At 44.1% G+C, this 19391-nt stretch overlaps 1 protein-coding gene across 3 annotated transcripts in view; it reads right to left on the bottom strand.

Annotated features, from left to right (window-relative positions):
* man1a1 (mannosidase, alpha, class 1A, member 1) overlaps positions 1 to 19391 on the bottom strand; it is a 130000-nt gene that overhangs the window by 74753 nt on the left and 35856 nt on the right. For all 3 annotated transcript variants that reach the window (XM_027155405.2, XM_047802000.1, XM_047801999.1), the window contains 2 exons: positions 11740 to 11855; positions 462 to 542 (listed from right to left, as the gene is read on the bottom strand). In XM_027155405.2, the coding sequence (XP_027011206.2) occupies positions 462 to 542; positions 11740 to 11855 (197 nt within the window). The remainder of the gene's footprint in view (positions 1 to 461; positions 543 to 11739; positions 11856 to 19391) is intronic.

Below are 19391 nucleotides of genomic sequence, written 5' to 3'. Positions count from 1 at the left end.
CAAACTCGAGTGTTTGCCCATGTGCTCGAGTCAAAGTCAAGTTTTTTCTTTTTTTCTTTTTTTAATTGACTTGACCAGCACACAGAAACAGAGCTGTGTCTGTGCATAGGCTTGTGGAACATGCCAAAACTGAGAGGGCGGAGTGTGTGTGTGTGTGTGTGTGTGTGTGTGTGTGTGTGTGTGTGTGTGAGTGGCTACTTGTTTAGTTTGGCTTGTTGTCTGGGCATGCAGCCGGACCGCCGGCCTGAGAGGCGTATTGTGCCCTGCCAAGTTTTAAATGTCACCCGCTGATTTACAGACAGCACCACACGAGCCGCAGAGAAACGGCGTCCTGTCTTCCACGGCCACAGTGTTTGGGATTAAAAACTTCATATCACATCACTGAGCAGTTTATTTAAGAGATCGATACTTTAGGTTTTCGATTGCGCTCTGCGGACGTGCGTTCCGGCGGCTCTACGTACCTCTTTTCCTGAGAGATAATAAGCAGAGAGAAGTCCTCCGACGAAACGGATGTTCACTTCGAAGATGGAGATCTCTGTGTTCTGCGGGAAATAAGAACGAGACGGAAAGGTTATTATGGGTGCTTATGTGAAAAAAATATAGCTGCTGATTCACTACCAACTGCAGTTGGCAACAAGATGTGTGTGTGTGTGTGTGTGTGTGTGAGAAAGAGAGATTTAAACACGGTGGTTCTCAAGTACAAAAAGAAACACAGTGAGATCCGCTGGGAAAGACCGTATACACAAACAAGCTCACGGCACAAAGATATATCCAAGCCAAGATCTTTCCTGAGGACCCGTAAAGCCATCATCACAAGTTGAAATAAAAAGAAAAAAAAAAAACAACAAACAACAACATCAGCAATGCCAAGCTCACAGCGAGCAGAGTTACAGAGTGGAGACTCAGGTGAATACACTATTGAAAGAAAAATGGCCTGCTGGAGAAGAGCATTATTCCTCCCACTACACCTACTATTTTTCTCGTCTCCCTCCTTTAGAGCCGAGTCTAAATAACGATCCGGAGAAAGAAACCTAAAGAATATTTATGAGAAAACGATACGAAACGCAACACGTCTTTTAACGGCGGGAAAAAGCCGCAAGGTCGAGATAAATAACCGAGATCGAGATCGTGATCGCAATCGTTTAAACCGAACATCCGGCCAATTTAGGAAGAAAAAGAAAACAGGAGGTTGATTTATTTTCTACAATTAGTCACTTTTATTTATTTATTTTTTTGGCAAAATCATAAAATATGTTTTTTTTACCTGAGGTATTAATATTTTAAAACCCTGGCATTGATCATTTTCCTAAAACTGCACATTCGGTCATGTTTTCAAGGCGAAATGGACTTTAATATGTTTTTAATATAATAATTACACTATTAACTCATCAGACCACACAACCTTTACCCGTTACTTTTTCCCCGACTCCAGGCTTTACGCTGCCTAGCAAATTGCCTTTTTGTTCAGATTAGCCTCATTAGGAGTTTAGGAAATAAAAAGCTACTTGTTGCATCAGTTGGGTTGAACAGTAGGGGTTTTTTATGGTGGTTGCCAGATTAAGCAGTCATTATGCAATGGAAAGCTCTTACCTATTTGCTTAGTTAAATCCAGGTGGTGACTTTTTGTGGCCAGGCAGTTTTCACAATGTAGCTTTACAGAAACCTGGTTATACATGCCGATGAATGTACTGATTGTGCTACAGACAAAACCCAAAATACCACATTATTGTTTATTTGGCTAAAATGTTCCTATATACAGGGGGGCACGGTGGCTTAGTGGTTAGCACGTTCGCCTCACACCTCCAGGGTTGGGGGTTCGATTCCCGCCTCCGCCTTGTGTGTGTGGAGTTTGCATGTTCTCCCCGTGCCTCGGGGGTTTCCTCCGGGTACTCCGGTTTCCTCCCCCGGTCCAAAGACATGCATGGTAGGTTGATTGGCATCTCTGTAAAATTGTCCGTAGTGTGGGAGTGTGTGAGTGAATGAGAGTGTGTGTGTGCCCTGCGATGGGTTGGCACTCCGTCCAGGGTGTATCCTGTCTTGATGCCCGATGACGCCTGAGATAGGCACAGGCTCCCCGTGACCCGAGAAGTTGAGAATAAGCGGTAGAAAATGAATGAATGAATGAATGAATGTTCCTATATACAGTGAATGCAAACTAAAGAGGTCATTTTCCTCTCCGCTTGCTTCTCTTTTTCTACTCATCCCGAGGCATCCAGAGATTGTGGCATATACAGTTTCAGCTTCATGAAGATTTCAGACCGTTAGTGAGCTGAGGCCAACCCCATCTAGAGATGTTTCAGCTTCATGAGGATTCCGTTCCTTCAGTGTAAAAATGCCAACTACATGTGGTGTTTGAGGACAACAACCTCCTGATCAACACACAATTGTCAGACATGTATCTGACTGAAGAAAGGATATAATTCATAATAACACTCTCCGGTGTTTATAACAGGTTATAATCACACCCTCCATTGTCACCCAAATGAGGATTAGGTTCACTTTTGTGCCTGGTTCCTCTCAAGGTTTCTTCCTCTTCCATCTAAAGGGAGTTTTTCCTCACCACAGTCACCTCAGCCACCTCAGGCTTGTTCATTAGAGATAAATACAAACACATTTAAATAGAAGAGTCTAATATTAATCATGAACGTTTGTATGATGATAAACTTTTTGTACTTTGTGTGGAGAACGAGTTAGAAGTGAAAAATTACAGCCTTATATAATTAGTACCGCATTGGGGCTGAAAGATCTGGACAAAAAAATATTTCCAAAAGCTGTCCTACTTTCTGTCTCCTAATTGTACTGAGCACATGCAGAACATCAACAAGAGAACTCCATGCCTTTGAACTTCACCTCGGAAAGTTCCTGAAATTCCAGGAGTTGCTCAGCAGCGTGATCTGAGCTTTGGGGTTTTAGTAAGAATCTCAGCGTGTCTCAGTTCTCTGCTGAGGTAAAAAAAAGAAAAAAAAAAGAAAATCATACACCAGATTTGCCTTACAAACGTTACAAACATGCAACCGCTTCCCTGAGTGTATTGTACAAAAGCTCAGATTCCGACAAATTCGAAAAAAAAAACACGATTGAAAACTTTGGCTTTTTATGTTAAAATGAGTCGATCCTTCGATCGGATGCTTTACACCGGGTGACTATCGACTCTACAGACAACACTTTTTTTTACCATCCGGATTCAGATCACAACTGGGATTTAAAAAAAAACAACAACAAACAAACAAACAAACAAAAAAAAACGTTGCGCTTCGGAATCGATCGGGACAACGGAAGCAGGTAAAATGTTCGATCAGATGGTTTCAAATTAGATAGATGGCAGATATTTAATACAAGAATTGAAGAAGGAGGGAAGAGAAGCGTTACCGCGGGGAGCGTGTTCCAAACCGACACTTACCTGCGGATAAACAACGTTAAACACACAATGTCGACATTTCCTACATGCCGACGAAGCAGAAGTACCACCGCAAACCACCCTGCAGGTGCCTGGTTATTTCCTGTCGAGACTGCTGTTTTGCGGTAGTATTTGTAGTGCAGAAACACTGCAGGAACAGATGTCTGAGACGTGCAAAGCTTAAAACATAGCTTCCACATTCAGTTTGTAGGTTCAGGTTACTATTATTCTATTATTTGCTTTCCTGATTAAAAAAAATGTTTTACATCCAACAACTACTTTAGATTTGAGCTAAAAATAAATTCTCACCCAAATTCTTTTCCTTAAAGATGGGGTGTACGTCGTTTGAGAAACGCTTCAGAAAACTGAGTCGGGCCGACAAACAAAACAAACGTGTAGCCAATGAGCAGAAAGGGGCGTGTCTTGTCAATATGCGGCAGAGTGAGTGTTCAGTGCGCATGTCTGACATTAGCAGAAAGTGTTTTGAAACATTGGCATGGTGGATAAAAACGAAAAGCGTTTATGATAAGGCAAGGAGCAGGACCCGTGTTAATATAAGATCAGCTTTCCAGCGCTGGAGAGAACCGAACGTCGTCTTCCGTGTGAAACGGAGCTAAACCTTTCACGGTACAACACACAGTACTACAAAAACACATCTGTATTGCCATAGTATTACTCATTTAGTTCATTTACTGATAAAAATATCCCCTCGGCCAGCTGCCCCAGCAGGTCCCGCCATAATAGTTGCCTGGGTTACGTATGTATGTATGGGCGGAGCTATCAAAACAGGGGTGACACCCATTTGAGTTAGGGGCGTGTTTATTTTGGTGATTTCAAATGTCAACATTGGCTTTCAAACATCGTGCACCTCACCTTTAAATAACATACCCTAAGACTTGCTTCAGATTGTTATACAAAATCTAAAAGTAAATAAATCTCACATTAAACAATGTGGCAAAGGAGCGAGATATTATTTATATCCGTAAACGAGGTGAAAAAATAGCGTTGATGTATTACTTATGGTATAAGAGGAATAAAATACGTTAAAATTAAAATACATGAATCAACTCTAAGGTAATAACGGTGATATAGTCTTCGAGCCGGGCCGCGTCGCTGCCCGACGGGTGCACGAGTGTTTTGTTCCTTAATTTAAAAAAATGACCAACTTTCTCAAGGGATAAAAGGTTTCTCAGGGAACCTGTGTGTGATGCATTAGAGTGCACAAGGTCAGTAGGAAAGAAGCGGAGAATCCAAATGAGGCTAACGCAGCATGACGGAGCTCCGACGGACTCCGCGACGACGTGATTATTTATTTAGCTGTGCAGCTGCGCCATCGCAGGGCCTGAATAGCAATGCAAAACCTAATCACACCCCCCCCCCAACACACAAACACACCTGTCTAGAGGAAAAGGGCTGCGAGAACCATATTCTCACAGCAAACACACATGAAAGTGGCATTTGCAAAGAACATCAACTGCTGAATAAGGTTGATAGGAATACTTTTATCTATAAGGAGTACTTTATTTATGAAGCCTGTTCCTGAGATGATGTTCCAGCACACGCAGCAGGTCTCCAGCTTTTAGTCCGTTTCTCATCACAAAGCCTTTGAAAAAAATATTGAATTTACTTTTTTCTGTCCTTTTGTGGTCAGGTTTCATCTGCAGGCGGGGAAACATGTGTTTGTGTCGTAGCTCGGAAAGGTTATCTCTCTGAGCTCGTGTGTCCGGTCGCTCATTACAGCAGTGACACCGGATTTCAGTCCCCCAGCTTGTGCTCCTCTTTTTTGCTTTTCAGAGGAACACCAAAGCGCCTTGACCTTGAATGATGGGTTACTCTCATGCTGAAATAAACGCGCTGCCTTGTATTGCTGTGAAAGTCCAGTCTAGGTCAGTGCAGTGGACAAAAGAAAAAAAGAATTCAGCTTTGAAACCATTCGTGTATTCACGGAGAGGAATAATAGATTGTGTAACACAATACCACCATCTGTGTCTGTATCTGTATTCAGATTTCAACCACAAGCAGACATGGTGGCGGAAACACTGGGGGGTGGGGGGCTGGGGTGTATGGAAATCTATTTTTTTTTTTATTGAAAATAGCCTCTTTAGAACCAAAATTCTTTCCTAAATCGGTGTTATTGAGAGAAAACTTCTGAGAACACAGAAGTTAAATAATAAAATTGCAAATATTTATTAAAAACAAACTGTGTCACGGTGAAGGGGGCGTGGCCACTGTGCGTGTGTCACGGTGAAGGGGGTGTGTCCATTGTGCCTGTGTCACAGTGTAGGAGGTGTGGCCATTGTGCCCGTGTCACAGTGTAGGAGGTGTGGCCATTGTGCCCGTGTCACAGTGTAGGAGGTGTGGCCATTGTGCCCGTGCCAGAGTGTAGGAGGTGTGGCCATTGTGCCCGTGTCACAGTGTAGGAGGTGTGGCCATTGTGCCCGTGTCACAGTGTAGGAGGTGTGGCCATTGTGCCCGTGTCACAGTGTAGGAGGTGTGGCCATTGTGCCCGTGTCACAGTGTAGGAGGTGTGGCCATTGTGCCCGTGTCACAGTGTAGGAGGTGTGGCCATTGTGCCCGTGTCACAGTGTAGGAGGTGTGGCCATTGTGCCCGTGTCACAGTGTAGGAGGTGTGGCCATTGTGCCCGTGTCACAGTGTAGGAGGTGTGGCCATTGTGCCCGTGTCACAGTGTAGGAGGTGTGGCCATTGTGCCCGTGTCACAGTATAGGAGGTGTGGCCATTGTGCCCGTGTCACAGTATAGGAGGTGTGGCCATTGTGCCCGTGTCACAGTGTAGGAGGTGTGGCCATTGTGCCCGTGTCACAGTGTAGGAGGTGTGGCCATTGTGCCTGTGTCACAGTGTAGGAGGTGTGGCCATTGTGCCCGTGTCACAGTGTAGGAGGTGTGGCCATTGTGCCCGTGTCACAGTGTAGGAGGTGTGGCCATTGTGCCCGTGCCAGAGTGTAGGAGGTGTGGCCATTGTGCCCGTGTCACAGTGTAGGAGGTGTGGCCATTGTGCCCGTGTCACAGTATAGGAGGTGTGGCCATTGTGCCCGTGTCACAGTATAGGAGGTGTGGCCATTGTGCCTGTGTCACAGTGTAGGAGGTGTGGCCATTGTGCCTGTGCCACAGTGTAGGAGGTGTGGCCATTGTGCCTGTGTCACAGTGTAGGAGGTGTGGCCATTGTGCCCGTGTCACAGTGTAGGAGGTGTGGCCATTGTGCCCGTGTCACAGTGTAGGAGGTGTGGCCATTGTGCCTAGACATTTCACCTGTAAAAAAGTCATTGGTCCTGCTTTGGAAAAAAGAAAGATGTCTATATTAGGAAGCTGATATTAGTTGAGTTTGTACAGTCTGTTCTATATTCCTCTCATGGCCTTTCATTAACGCCGCTCTAAAGCAGCTCTCGGGCACAACGACTCGCAGCAGCACAGATCGAACTGTACAGCAGTACAACTCTGTTGGTGACTATTAAGATTAATCTGCAAAAAAAAAGTGCTTCAGACATTTTCAGACATCAAAACCCATTGTTTAGTATTCCAGAGACTTTGTAAATATTAATGATGGAATCACCAAGGACTTCAGAGACGCTTTTATTGTTCGACTTGCTGGAGGGCAGAAGCCAAAAGCCTTTCAATTAAAAAGTTTGTTAATGTTCTTTGTAAAAGTGCACACAGTGCCGTATCTTTGTTGCTTTCTCATAGGAAGCAGCTGAAGAGGTCTGGACAAGCATCTCACCGCCAACACGGAATATCAAAGCGTCACAAAGAGGTTTGTATTAGGATGTAACATCAAGGACAACTAGGGGGAAAATGTATGATTAGATAGATTTATATAGGATCTTATTCGACCTTATGGTAACCGCTTCCATTCCCGGGCATTTATCCAATTGTACAGTAACCCCGCATTGCTGTCCCTATGGTGTACGGTGCAGTGTTGGAATGATAATCAGCAACAGAAACGCAGCCAGAAACTGAACAGTGCCTGTGGGCCTCATATCACGATCACGTGCTTTGTACAGCCACAGAAACTCTGCGAGCTGAGCAAATAGCAGTTGTAGCATTTGAGGGGAGAAATAAAAATAAGAGATTATAGAGTTCTATTTTTATACATCAACTCCATGGGCGGCGGGCACGGTGGCTTAGTGGTTAGCACGTTCGCCTCACACCTCCAGGGTTGGGGGTTCGATTCCCACCTCCGCCTTGTGTGTGTGGAGTTTGCATGTTCTCCCCGTGCCTCGGGGGTTTCCTCCGGGTACTCCGGTTTCCTCCCCCGGTCCAAAGACATGCATGGTAGGTTGATTGGCATCTCTGGAAAAATTGTCCGTAGTGTGTGTGCCCTGTGATGGGTTGGCACTCCGTCCAGGGTGTATCCTGCCTCGATGCCCGATGACGCCCGAGATAGGCACAGGCTCCCCGTGACCCGAGATAGTTCGGATAAGCGGTAGAAAATGAACGAATTCCATGGGCGTCGGAAGCAAATAAAAAGTGGGCGTGTCCTGTCCCATCCACATATAATGCTTCTGACGCCCATCGATTTCAGGAAGCAGGAGCGTGGTCAATGCTGTAGGATGGAGTTTAATTTATTAGGGCAGTCCTCAAGCAGAATGGATTCGACTGGTGGTGCGCTGAAAAGTAATTAAAAAAAAAAAAAAAAAAAAGACATATGCGCTAAATAGAGACGGTAAAAGTGGGTGGGTCCAATATTATTGGTCTTAAAAAGTGGGTGGGTCCTGTCCCACCCACATATAATGGTTCCGACACCCATGATCAATTCATATCAAGTGCAGGACAAACTGTGCGGCCAGACGGAAACGTCAGAGCTTTAAAGGAACTGACTGGAAACTGAAGAGAAGCCGGACATCGACGTATCCCTGAAGAACTTCGTTTAACTAAATAAATCCGTCCAGTTACACCGTATGCTGTTGTATGACGTGTGTTGTATTTATCTGATTGTACAGTGTGAAAGGTCAGATTATGTAGAATCAGCATTAAGTGCTATGTATGAACAGTGTGATACGACCCGGGGTTAAATACATCGGGGATGAAAAGCGCTTGTGTGTTATATTGATCAAGAGAACAATCAAAAAAAGCATCAAATAAATCAATAAAAAATATTTTAAGTGATTACTTTTTTTTTAACCAACAATATAGAAAGCTTTTACTGTCACTTGGGACTGTTACCATGGAAACACTCTTAACCGTCACCGGACACGGCACTCTTTCCCAAGCTGGTTTTAATCTTTGCTCTTCGCTGATAGGATTTTTTGGGGGATATTTTGCCAATTGCCATGACTCATCAGATCTCAGCGGAGCGTTTAAGCCGTCCTGTCCTTCCTTGGCCTGCCTATAAGAACCACACGACTCTTGTGCACTTCGGGGCATTTGTATCGCTCCAGTGATTTCCATATTTAAAATCGCATTAAACGCCGCTCGGCCTTTTGCGGGTTTGGAGACAGACTCGGCTGTAGCGAGAAGCGAGAAGCGAAGCTCATCTATTTTTTTCCCCCTCTTCCTCACTCATGAGTGATGGATGAACAATCCAGCCAGAGGAAACGAACACAAGCAAATCTTTATATTCAATATATTTGAGTGACATTTTTGTATTTAGTTCTTAAATCTGCCTGAAACGTTTTAGCGCACGTCGGGAGTCAGTCGTCGAGGCTAGAACGACTAAACGGACGTATTTAAAAAGAAAGAAAAAACAAAACAATCCTTAATGGCAGTGCTTTTAAGATTTCGAGTGAGGAAGCGGCACTCTTCAAGCACGGCAATGTTTGGCTCGGATCCTGAGCACCTCCTCGTACATTAGCTTCAGACTGATGAGTCAGAGGCATCACGGCTGATTGGAGCGAGGCAGCCGTTATCTATTCCCGCCCACCCGCAGCGGCGAGCGGTGAAAGGTGGCTTTTTTTCTCACAATGCCGGGAGAACAAAACGCAGAGCTTCGCCGCACTTCAACACAATGACGTTACTCTGATGAAAACACAGAGGTCACCTTCAGCGCAGCAGGAATGCAGAAGAGCAGCGTTTTTACACCTCTATACAACCAAGACACTTGATACAAACGGCTGGTTGACGGCGATTTGTGATTTACTTTGGGTTTTTTAGCCCCTCCTCCTTTTACAGAACACAATGAGGGCTTTGTTAGAAAGAGAACAAATAAAGTTATGCAATTAAATCCAAAAGAGGACAATGTAAAAGTAAAGGATGCAAGGGATTCGGTATGGGATTCGGTAAGGGATTCGGTAAGGGATTCGGTAAGGGCTTCGGTATGGGATTCGGTATGGGATTCGGTATGGGATTCGGTATGGGATTCGGTAAGGGATTCGGTAAGGGATTCGGTAAGGGATTCGGTATGGGATTCGGTATGGGATTCGGTATGGGATTCGGGAAGGGATTCGGGAAGGGATTCGGTATGGGATTCGGTATGGGATTCGGGAAGGGATTCGGGAAGGGATTCGGTAAGTCACATACATACATGTGTTTGCAGGCAGGAAGTGAAACATGTTTATTACTTTGTTTGCTTATAAATATAGGAACAATAACTAGGAGCAATAAGCAACAAGTGTCCAGGGATTTTACAGACTAGCAACAGTTTTTCTGAATAAAAGGAAATAACGGAGAGAAAAAACTAATATATTTGATGCCAAGAAGATCAATAGACACTTGTTATTAATGTTGGCAACTTTTGTTTCCCAAAGAAATCCTCCAACAAGCTCCCTCTCTCTCTCTCTCTCTATTTCTGTCTCTCTCTCTCTCTATTTCTGTCTCTCTCTCTCTCTCTATTTCTGTCTCTCTCTCTCTCTCTATTTCTGTCTCTCTCTCTCTCTCTCTCTCTATTTCTGTCTCTCTCTCTCTCTCTCTATTTCTGTATCTCTCTCTCACTATTTCTGTCTCTCTCTCTCACTATTTCTGTATCTCTCTATTTCTGTCTCTCTCTCTCTCACTCTCTCTCTCTCTATTTCTGTATCTCTCTCTCTCTCTTACTATTTCTGTATCTCTCTCTCTCTCTCACTATTTCTGCATCTCTCTCTCTCTCTCTCTCTCTCACTATTTCTGCATCTCTCTCTCTCTCTCTCTCACTATTTCTGCATCTCTCTCTCTCTCTCACTATTTCTGTCTCTCTCTCTCTCACTATTTCTGCATCTCTCTCTCTCACTATTTCTGCATCTCTCTCTCTCTCTCACTATTTCTGCATCTCTCTCTCTCTCTCACTATTTCTGCATCTCTCTCTCTCTCTCACTATTTCTGCATCTCTCTCTCTCTCACTATTTCTGCATCTCTCTCTCTCTCACTATTTCTGCATCTCTCTCTCTCTCACTATTTCTGCATCTCTCTCTCTCTCACTATTTCTGCATCTCTCTCTCTCTCACTATTTCTGCATCTCTCTCTCTCACACTATTTCTGTCGCTCTCTCTCTCTCACTATTTCTGTCGCTCTCTCTCTCTCTCTCACTATTTCTGTCGCTCTCTCTCACTATTTCTGTCTCTCTCTCTCTCACTATTTCTGTCTCTCTCTCTCTCACTATTTCTGTCTCTCTCTCTCTCACTATTTCTGTCTCTCTCTCTCTCACTATTTCTGTCTCTCTCTCTCTCACTATTTCTGTCTCTCTCTCTCACTATTTCTGTCTCTCTCTCTCACTATTTCTGTCTCTCTCTCTCACTATTTCTGTCTCTCTCTCTCTCTCTCTCTCTCTCTCTCTCTCTCTCTCTCTCTCTCTCAGAAACCGTAATGTAGAAACTTAACCTAATGCCTGCAAAGCCAATACATTCCCTTCCTCAGCTAAAGATCCTCATGTACTGCTAGACAACACAGTCACAAGCTAACAGGTTCTTCTCGTAACATGTAAGACGTCTTCCTGACAATGAAGCTGGCCGTTTCTGCAGAACACCACCAGTCGTTAGACAACAGTGTGAAGAGGAAGTAACAGAGTTTGGGCATAGTTTCAGATTGGAGAGTGTGTGAATATCATTTATGTCTAAAACCTGACGCCCAACTCAACCAACCGAATCTTCTATGAGAAAACAACAAAAGCCTGATCAGTGCACTGTTCCAAGACTCGTACTTCCAAGAAGAAGAAGAAGAAGGAGGAGGAGGAGGACGAAGAGCACTTCAGATACTCGGATGAAGCACCTATTCAACTCGCATCTTTGTTAACGTAATGAAAAAAGGGCCGACGACTGTCCAGTGGACGACTGTCCAGTTTGCGATCGACTCGGAAACTGAGAAAAGCTTATAATTGCGGTTAGAAAAACAAAGCAAAACGCTAGCGTTCCGTTTGAGACGATGCCACCTTTCTAAAACCCATACACTAGATGTTAGAGTACAGAGAGCAAATATCTTACCATGTTAAAGTCCAGATTTTTCTCCACCCACTCTGTGGCGGCTTCAAACTCGTCATACATCTCCATGATGTACAGCGTGTCCAGGGCATCCACGATGGTTGCGCCTCTCAGGCTTCCTGTGAATGAAGAAGACAATCGTAGTGAGCAACCTGCGAGAGCCTGAAATCCGAGTGCTGCTGGGCGATAACGGTTTGGAGCCGAAGACCTGTTAGATACCGGGACTGGTTACGAGGGAAAAACCAAAGACAAAACTCTGCAGGAAATAAATAAATAAATAAATAAATAAATAAATAGGCATGCTGCTGTAGAGAACAGGTTATACGTTACCATACGTTATCATTTATTACATTCAAAATATTATTATTGCTTGACTAGAGGAATCACAGTGACATGGCTTTTATTGTCATCAACATAATAATAATAATAATACATGGTTAGACCGCGTCTATCAGAGTTGTCGGGTTGAGTAAAGTAGCTCCCTTTCTTTTCCTTGATTAAGACCAGTGAGATGATTAAGATGAAATTAAAAAGCTATAAACAAACACCCGAGGGAACGAGCTTTGATTTCTATTTTGCCTTGATCGTGAGAATAAATGCGAATAAACAGAGACAATCCGACAGAAAACATTAAACAGTTTTCTCTCGGGCTTTAAACAAACGCAGAAAGATAATGGAGTGTGTGTGCCTGTGCGTGTGTGTGTGTGTGTGTGGGGGGGGGGGTGATAGCCATGTCCGTTGGGGATGTGTTGGCTTTAGCGTGTAACGGGTAACATTCATTCATTCATTTCCTACCGCTTATCCGAACTACCTCGGGTCACGGGGAGCCTGTGCCTATCTCAGGCGTCATCGGGCATCGAGGCAGGATACACCCTGGACGGAGTGCCAATCCATCACAGGGGACACACACACTCATTCACTCACACACACACACACTACGGACAATTTTCCAGAGATGCCAATCAACCTACCATGTATGTCTTTGGACCGGGGGAGGAAACCGGAGTACCCGGAGGAAACCCCCGAGGCACGGGGAGAACATGCAAACTCCACACACACAAGGCAGAGGCGGGAATCGAACCCCCAACCCTGGAGGTGTGAGGCAAACGTGCTAACCTCTGAGACACCATGCCCCCCTTCAACATGTAACATGTAGCTACTAAATCTTGTAGTCATGTACATAACCAATATCAGTCAGTCACTCAGGACTAAAAGGCATTACCACATTTTAATAATCATTTATCCGTCAGTGTCACAGCTGGAACCATGCGGCATCCTAACAAGAAGAAAAGAGGGGGGTGGAAGTGTTGAGATGACAAGAAAGGTTTGAGTGTTGTCTTTAAAAGAGGAAATGGAAGGAGAGTACGAGAGAGATTGAGGTAGTGAAGGTGCTAATTATACACAGCGAAAGCAATAACACTGAAAGGGTTCGAATTTCTCCTTCAATTTAAACAGATAGTTTTGTTGGCTGGATTTCCCTATGTGCATCCATCCATCCATCCATCCATCCATCCATCCGAATGGATGGATGCATCCATACATTCTCCCCAAAAAGCATCCATGCATCCTCCCCAAAATCAACCCATCCATAAACCTTGACATCCATCCATTTGTCTACTCATATAAATGACATTTTTCCATCCCTCCATCAATCCATAACCACCCACCTCATCCACCTGTCCATCCATCAATCTCTAAATCTGTAAATCAATCCACCCAGTGATCAGATGGATAAGTAGATGAATGTCAGCATGGACAGATCGATGCTTCGGTCTATCCATCCGTTAATAACTACATCCATCCTTCTACCCATCTACACAGCCATTCACCCATTCATCTACTGATCCATCCATCTATCTGTAAAAACATCTACCTTCCCATTCGTCCATTTATCCACCCATCCTTCGATTCATCGACTCATCCACTTATACGTGTGTCCGCTCACAAACCTACCCAGGCATCCGCACGACATACCATAAATAAATCCCTTCATTCCTCTACCGCGACATCCATCCATTTGTCTACTTATCCAGCTTACATTTGTTCATCCCTCCACAAATCCATAACCATTCATCCACGTTATCTTATGCACCTGTAATTCCATCCATCCATTTCTGAATCTACAGATCGATCCATTCACTGATCAGATGGATAAGAAGATTTAAGCACGCAAAGATCGATAGATAGATAGATAGATAGATAGATAGATAGATAGATAGATAGATAGATAGATAGATAGATAGATAGATAGATAGATAGATAGATAGATAGATAGATGGTAGGGTACTTCTGTCTATCAGTCTATTAATAAATACATCCATCCTTCTAAATCATCCATGAAGCCATTCACCCCTTAATCTACTGATCCATCCATCCATCCATCTATCCACCCACCCAGCCAACCTTCCAATCAATCCATTCATCCTTCCACCCTCCCTCTATCCATGTGCACTCCATAGTAAAACACCCACAATACATTATCTGAGCTTCCTGTTAAGAAAGCATTTATGTGTTTAAAAAAAAAACCTATCCAAAAACAGTCCCTTGGGGATTCCTGATTTTCCAAGAGTATAACAACCTTTGATCAACATAAATCCATGAATTCATCTAATCATCCATCTAATCATCCATCATATCAAGTCAATCACTAAGTGACGTGAAAGTGATGTGACATACGGCTAAGTACCCATGCTCAGAATCCGTTCTCTGCATTTGACCCATCCAAAGTGCACACACACAACAGTGAACACACACACACACACACACACACACACACACCGTGAACACACACCCGGATTCAGTGGGCAGCCATTTATGCTGCGGCGCCTGGGAAGCATTAGGGGGGAGTTCGGTGCCTTGCTCAAGGACACCTCAGTCGTGGCCAGTTTGAGACTCGAACCCACAACCTTAGGGTTAGGAGTCAGACTCTCTAACCATTAGGCCACGACTTGCCCCTTAGTCCCTTCACACAAGCCATCAGACTTCTCGATGACTGAATTGTACTGTTCTGAGCACAACATACACACACACACACACACACACACACACACACACACACACACACACACACACACACACACACACACACACACACACACACACAGGCCGTTTCGCACGCACTAGACAATATTTCTGTCGTTTCCTGTTTTTTTGCACAACTCTATATATTATTTGCACTGTCATTTGTCCTGCACGGTCTTGTCCTGCACTGGTTGCGCCTTTTTTGCCCCTTTATTGCCCCTTTTTTGCACCATTATTGCCCCTTTTCCACCGAGGCAGTTTGAGTGCAGGTTCGGAGCCTGATTTAAAACCAGTTCTTTCTGTTTCGACAGGCAAAGCACCGGCTCTGAACCAGGAAAAGTGGTTCTTAAGTAGCACCAAAACGTTGCTGGGTCTAGACTTAAGAACCGCTCGTGTTAGAGGCTGTGGGTGGGGAAGGGGGCGGGGCTACTGTTAGCACATTTAATAATGGACCTAAAGTTTACTAATGTTTAATACTTTAATGTTTACTTCACCACAATATAATCACTTAGCACACATGATAGTAGGTAGCTAGATGCTAAGGCTAACTTTTTTCTGTGTTAACGATAAAATAACGTTATGTACTTTCTCGATTACGACCTCCGTTTAAAAGGATTACACGGAGCCGCACGTACACGTTGGATTCGCCGCGTTTGGATGCTAATGTAGGTTCACAAAGCCATGAGCATTAACAGTAAAGTGACATCCGCCATTGTTGTTGTGTTTGCCGCTGCTGTGCTAACGTTGCTGCGCTGCGTTATGTGACGCGTATACAGTGACGTCAGACTCGGCTCTGAACCAGCGCTAGCTCTGAACCAGCACCCGCTTCTTTTTGGTGGAAAAGAGGCAAATGTGGCTAAGACTATTTACAAGTCCTTAGCCCTGTCTTTGTTTTATGTAGCACCATGATCCTGGAGAAACATTGTCTCATTTCACTGTGTACTGTAACAGCTATATATGGTTGAAATGACAATAAAAGCTTCTTGACTTGACTTTTGACTTGACCTTCCAACCTCCTGAGCCCAGGAGTGAAAACCGAGCCCTATCGATCGGCAGTACGACTCTCCTACACGCAGAAGTGTCGAACAACCAGCTGTAAAATCTAACGGAGCAAATAGAAGTACAGCTGTTCGTAAACATGTAGCGGAAAGCAAAAACATGCGTTCGACAGATGGTTCCAGAGAACACAATTATAAGCTATATTAAAACAGAATTAGCAGCACTATTCATCTGTACTGATTATGTCTCTGGCAGGTGGGCTTTGGATCTTCTGGGCTTTAATTATCAAACCTCTGAAGCATTGCCAGCGATCGTTTGACAGTCCAGACTGTTTTTGCCCAAGCCGGCATTGCGTAAGAAACAATAGTACTGTTGGATATTTCTGCAAACGACTGCACACTGAGGTTATAAGAGGTCATAATGCACATTGGGTATGAACAGTCAAAGCTCTTCCTGTTTTTCTACAAGAATAAATGATGACAAGTTCATGCCTTTCCCTGTGCATCTCTCCCAGATCTCATGTTTGGATTCTTAGATGCTACATTACCGAGTGCCTGAAACTGAACTTCATGTTGAAGTAGTTGTTGGAAGCAAACTAAAGGGTGCCTGAATCTGAGAGCCCCAAAGCCAGAGTACAACAGACAAGATGTCTGAAAGAGTCAACATGGAGATCCGTAACAGCCTGTATTGCTGTGTGGGGGACGTGGAAAACCCTCTGGGTGTGTAATCTGTTACTGTTGTAACTTCATGATCTTACCTGGATGGATATCTCTCCCTCTCTCTCTTTCTGTATCTCTCTCGCTTTCCGTATCTCTCTCTCTCTCTCTCTCTCTCTGTGTATCTCTCTCTCTCTCTCTCTCTGTCTCTCTCTCTCTCTCTCTCTCTCTCTGTGTATCTCTCTCTCTCTCCCTCTCTCTCTGTGTGTCTCCCTCTCTCTCTTTCTGTATCTCTCTCGCTCTCGCTTTCCGTATCTCTCTCTCTCTGTGTGTATCTCTCTCTCTCTCTCTCTCTCTGTGTGTATCTCTCTCTCTCTCTCTCTGTTGGCTTCTCTCCTCTTCCTTGTTGGGATTCTCTCTCTCTGTTCTCTCATCTCTTCTCTCTCTCCTCCTCTCTCTCTCATCTGTGTCCTCTCTCTCCCTCTCCTCCTTTTCCGTCTCTCTCTCCCTCTCCTCTCATCCCCTCTCTCTCTTTCCTGGCTCTCCTCTCCCTCTCTCTCTTTCCTTCTCTCTCTCTCTCCTCTCGTCCCGCTCTCCTTTCCGTCTCTCTCTCTCTTCTCTCCCTCTCTCTTTCCTCTCTCTCCTCCCCTCTCGTCTTTCCGCTCTCTCCGTCCTCTCTATCTCTCTTCATTTCTTCTCTCTCCTCCCTCTCATCTCTTTCCCCTTCTCTCTTCTCTCTCTCCCTCTCTCCTCTCTTTCCCGTCTCTCCTCTCCCTCTCTCTCCTTTTCCGTCCTCTCTCTCCCTCTTCACTCTCTTTCCGTCTCTACCTCTCTCTCATCTCTCTTTCCGTTCTCTCTCTCGTCCCCTCTCATCTTCTAGGGCCGTCTCTCTCTCCCTCTCTCTCTTTCCGTCTCTCTCTCCCTCTCTCTCTTTCCGTCTCTCTCTCCCTCTCTCTCTTTCCGTCTCTCTCTCGCTCTCTCTCTTTCTGTATCTCTCGCTCTCTCTCTTTCTGTATCTCTCGCTCTCTCTCTTTCTGTATCTCTCGCTCTCTCTCTCTCTCTCTCTCTCTCTCTCTCTCTCTCTCTCTGTATCTCTCTCTCTGTATCTCTCTCTCTCTCTGTATCTCTCTCTCTCTCTCTCTGTATCTCTATCTCTCTTTCACTACACACCCACACAATACCTTTCTAAAAAAAAAAAACAAAGAACAGTTTAAAAAAAAAAAAAACCTTTCATAAATCTATCCATCCGTCCATTCTTCTCCCTATACATCCATCCATTTCTCTGCACATCCGCCAGCACATACATCCATAAATATACCCACGTACCCATTCATCTACATACACACCCCTGCATCCGTCCAGCTACATACATACCCATGCATCCATCCTTCCATTCATCAGTTTATCCTAATCCCTGTACACCTATCAGTTTGTCCGCTCATCCATATCCGCCTGTAAATTTGTCCATCCTTCTACCTGTACTTCCATCCATATACTCATCCACCTGACCGTCTATCCATAAATCTACCCATCACCATTGCTGCCCAGAATGAACTTTTCTTTCCCCAGCTCACTGTGCTCACTAATGCCTTCACAAACACTAATCGTGCTTCCAAAATGTGGCTTGTCGCGAGCCGTCACTACCAGTCTGGTTTGTTTGGGTGAGATCAGTTTAGTGCTTAGAGTGTTGAAGAGGAAATCTCGGTACTCAAGGCTACTGCAGGGTTTCCCGCAGCACTTTGCCGTTAAGGCGGCCCGTCTAAGCTGGGAAACCCTACCGCCTTAACTAGGTCGTCCAAAAAAAAATAAATTACACTTCACAAACGGCCGTCAAGTGCATCTCGGGGAATAGCGCGGACGCGCTTCACACCGCAAAATGACAAAGACTAGCCAGTTAGCCTGGAGGATAACTAGCCAGTTGATAAAACGCGTGTCCGTGAGAACTGTAAGTGGAATTATGTTTTGGGTTTATTTAAGCCTGTTAATGTATTAGTCTATAGTTCTTGCATATTTAAAGTAAGTTAGCTGGTGATTTTGGTGTTTGAGTTCTTCACCTGCTAGCTAGGTTGCACGTGCCTGTTTTTAATAATTGTTAAACGTAGTACAGAGTCTGTGGTCTATCTCACAAAGAAGCCCCACCCCCCGAGCCCCGCCCCACCCTACCGCCTTAACTAACAAATTTTCTAATAAATTTTCTAAATCCTAATTCTGAAGAAGCATAATTCTTATACTTAAGAAGCATAATAAAATAAAGCAGTAGCTTCCTAGACACTGCCTACGATGTTCCATGCTGTGACGTCATCAGTTAAACCTCTGGGCCAATGGAAGATCTGCCTAATTGTGTTGCCAAATTTTAAGTTTTGTTCGCTCTTAAAACCTAAAATGTTATTGCTAACATAACAAAATAAAGTACAGCTAGTTAGCTCTAAGTGTATCAAACAAGAGAAACAAAATTGTCGTCCATCATGGGAACGTTTCTGAGGTAACTTTTCCAGCACCTGCGCATGGTTTAGCAAGCGGTGAGATTTGGGAGCAAACCTATAGCTCAAGAATATAAAACATCACAGGAATACTTTTGTTTTGCCAAAAAAAAAAAATAAATCCCTATTCGTCCATGCAAATACAAATCAAATGCAGATTCCTATAACGCACATATCCTGACATATGACTGGTGATTGTCCATTTTTTTCTCATCTTGTTTGCTTATAACAAAGCGTTCAAAAGGACCTACACTTGACGTTCAGTCAGGACAAGAAGAAGATGAGCGAAGATGCGATGGGAGGAAATCTTGTTTTTAGTAGTACGAGCTAGTTTTAGAACAAAAGTAAAAAAAAGATTCATGTTTTTCCCTTGTATTGTGATCACCTCAGACTAAGTGTGATTTGCTAAACGAAGGCTAATAATAATAGTAATAATAATAATAATAATAATAAATTCTCTTCCAAGTCCGATTCCTCTCAAGGTTTCTTCCTCGTATCA

The sequence above is a fragment of the Tachysurus fulvidraco genome, chromosome 16 (genome assembly GCF_022655615.1).
Source record: "Tachysurus fulvidraco isolate hzauxx_2018 chromosome 16, HZAU_PFXX_2.0, whole genome shotgun sequence".
Lineage (NCBI taxonomy): Eukaryota > Metazoa > Chordata > Actinopteri > Siluriformes > Bagridae > Tachysurus > Tachysurus fulvidraco.
The sequence above is the reverse complement of the archived record's forward strand: the minus strand, read 5'-3'. Positions and strand labels throughout refer to the sequence as shown.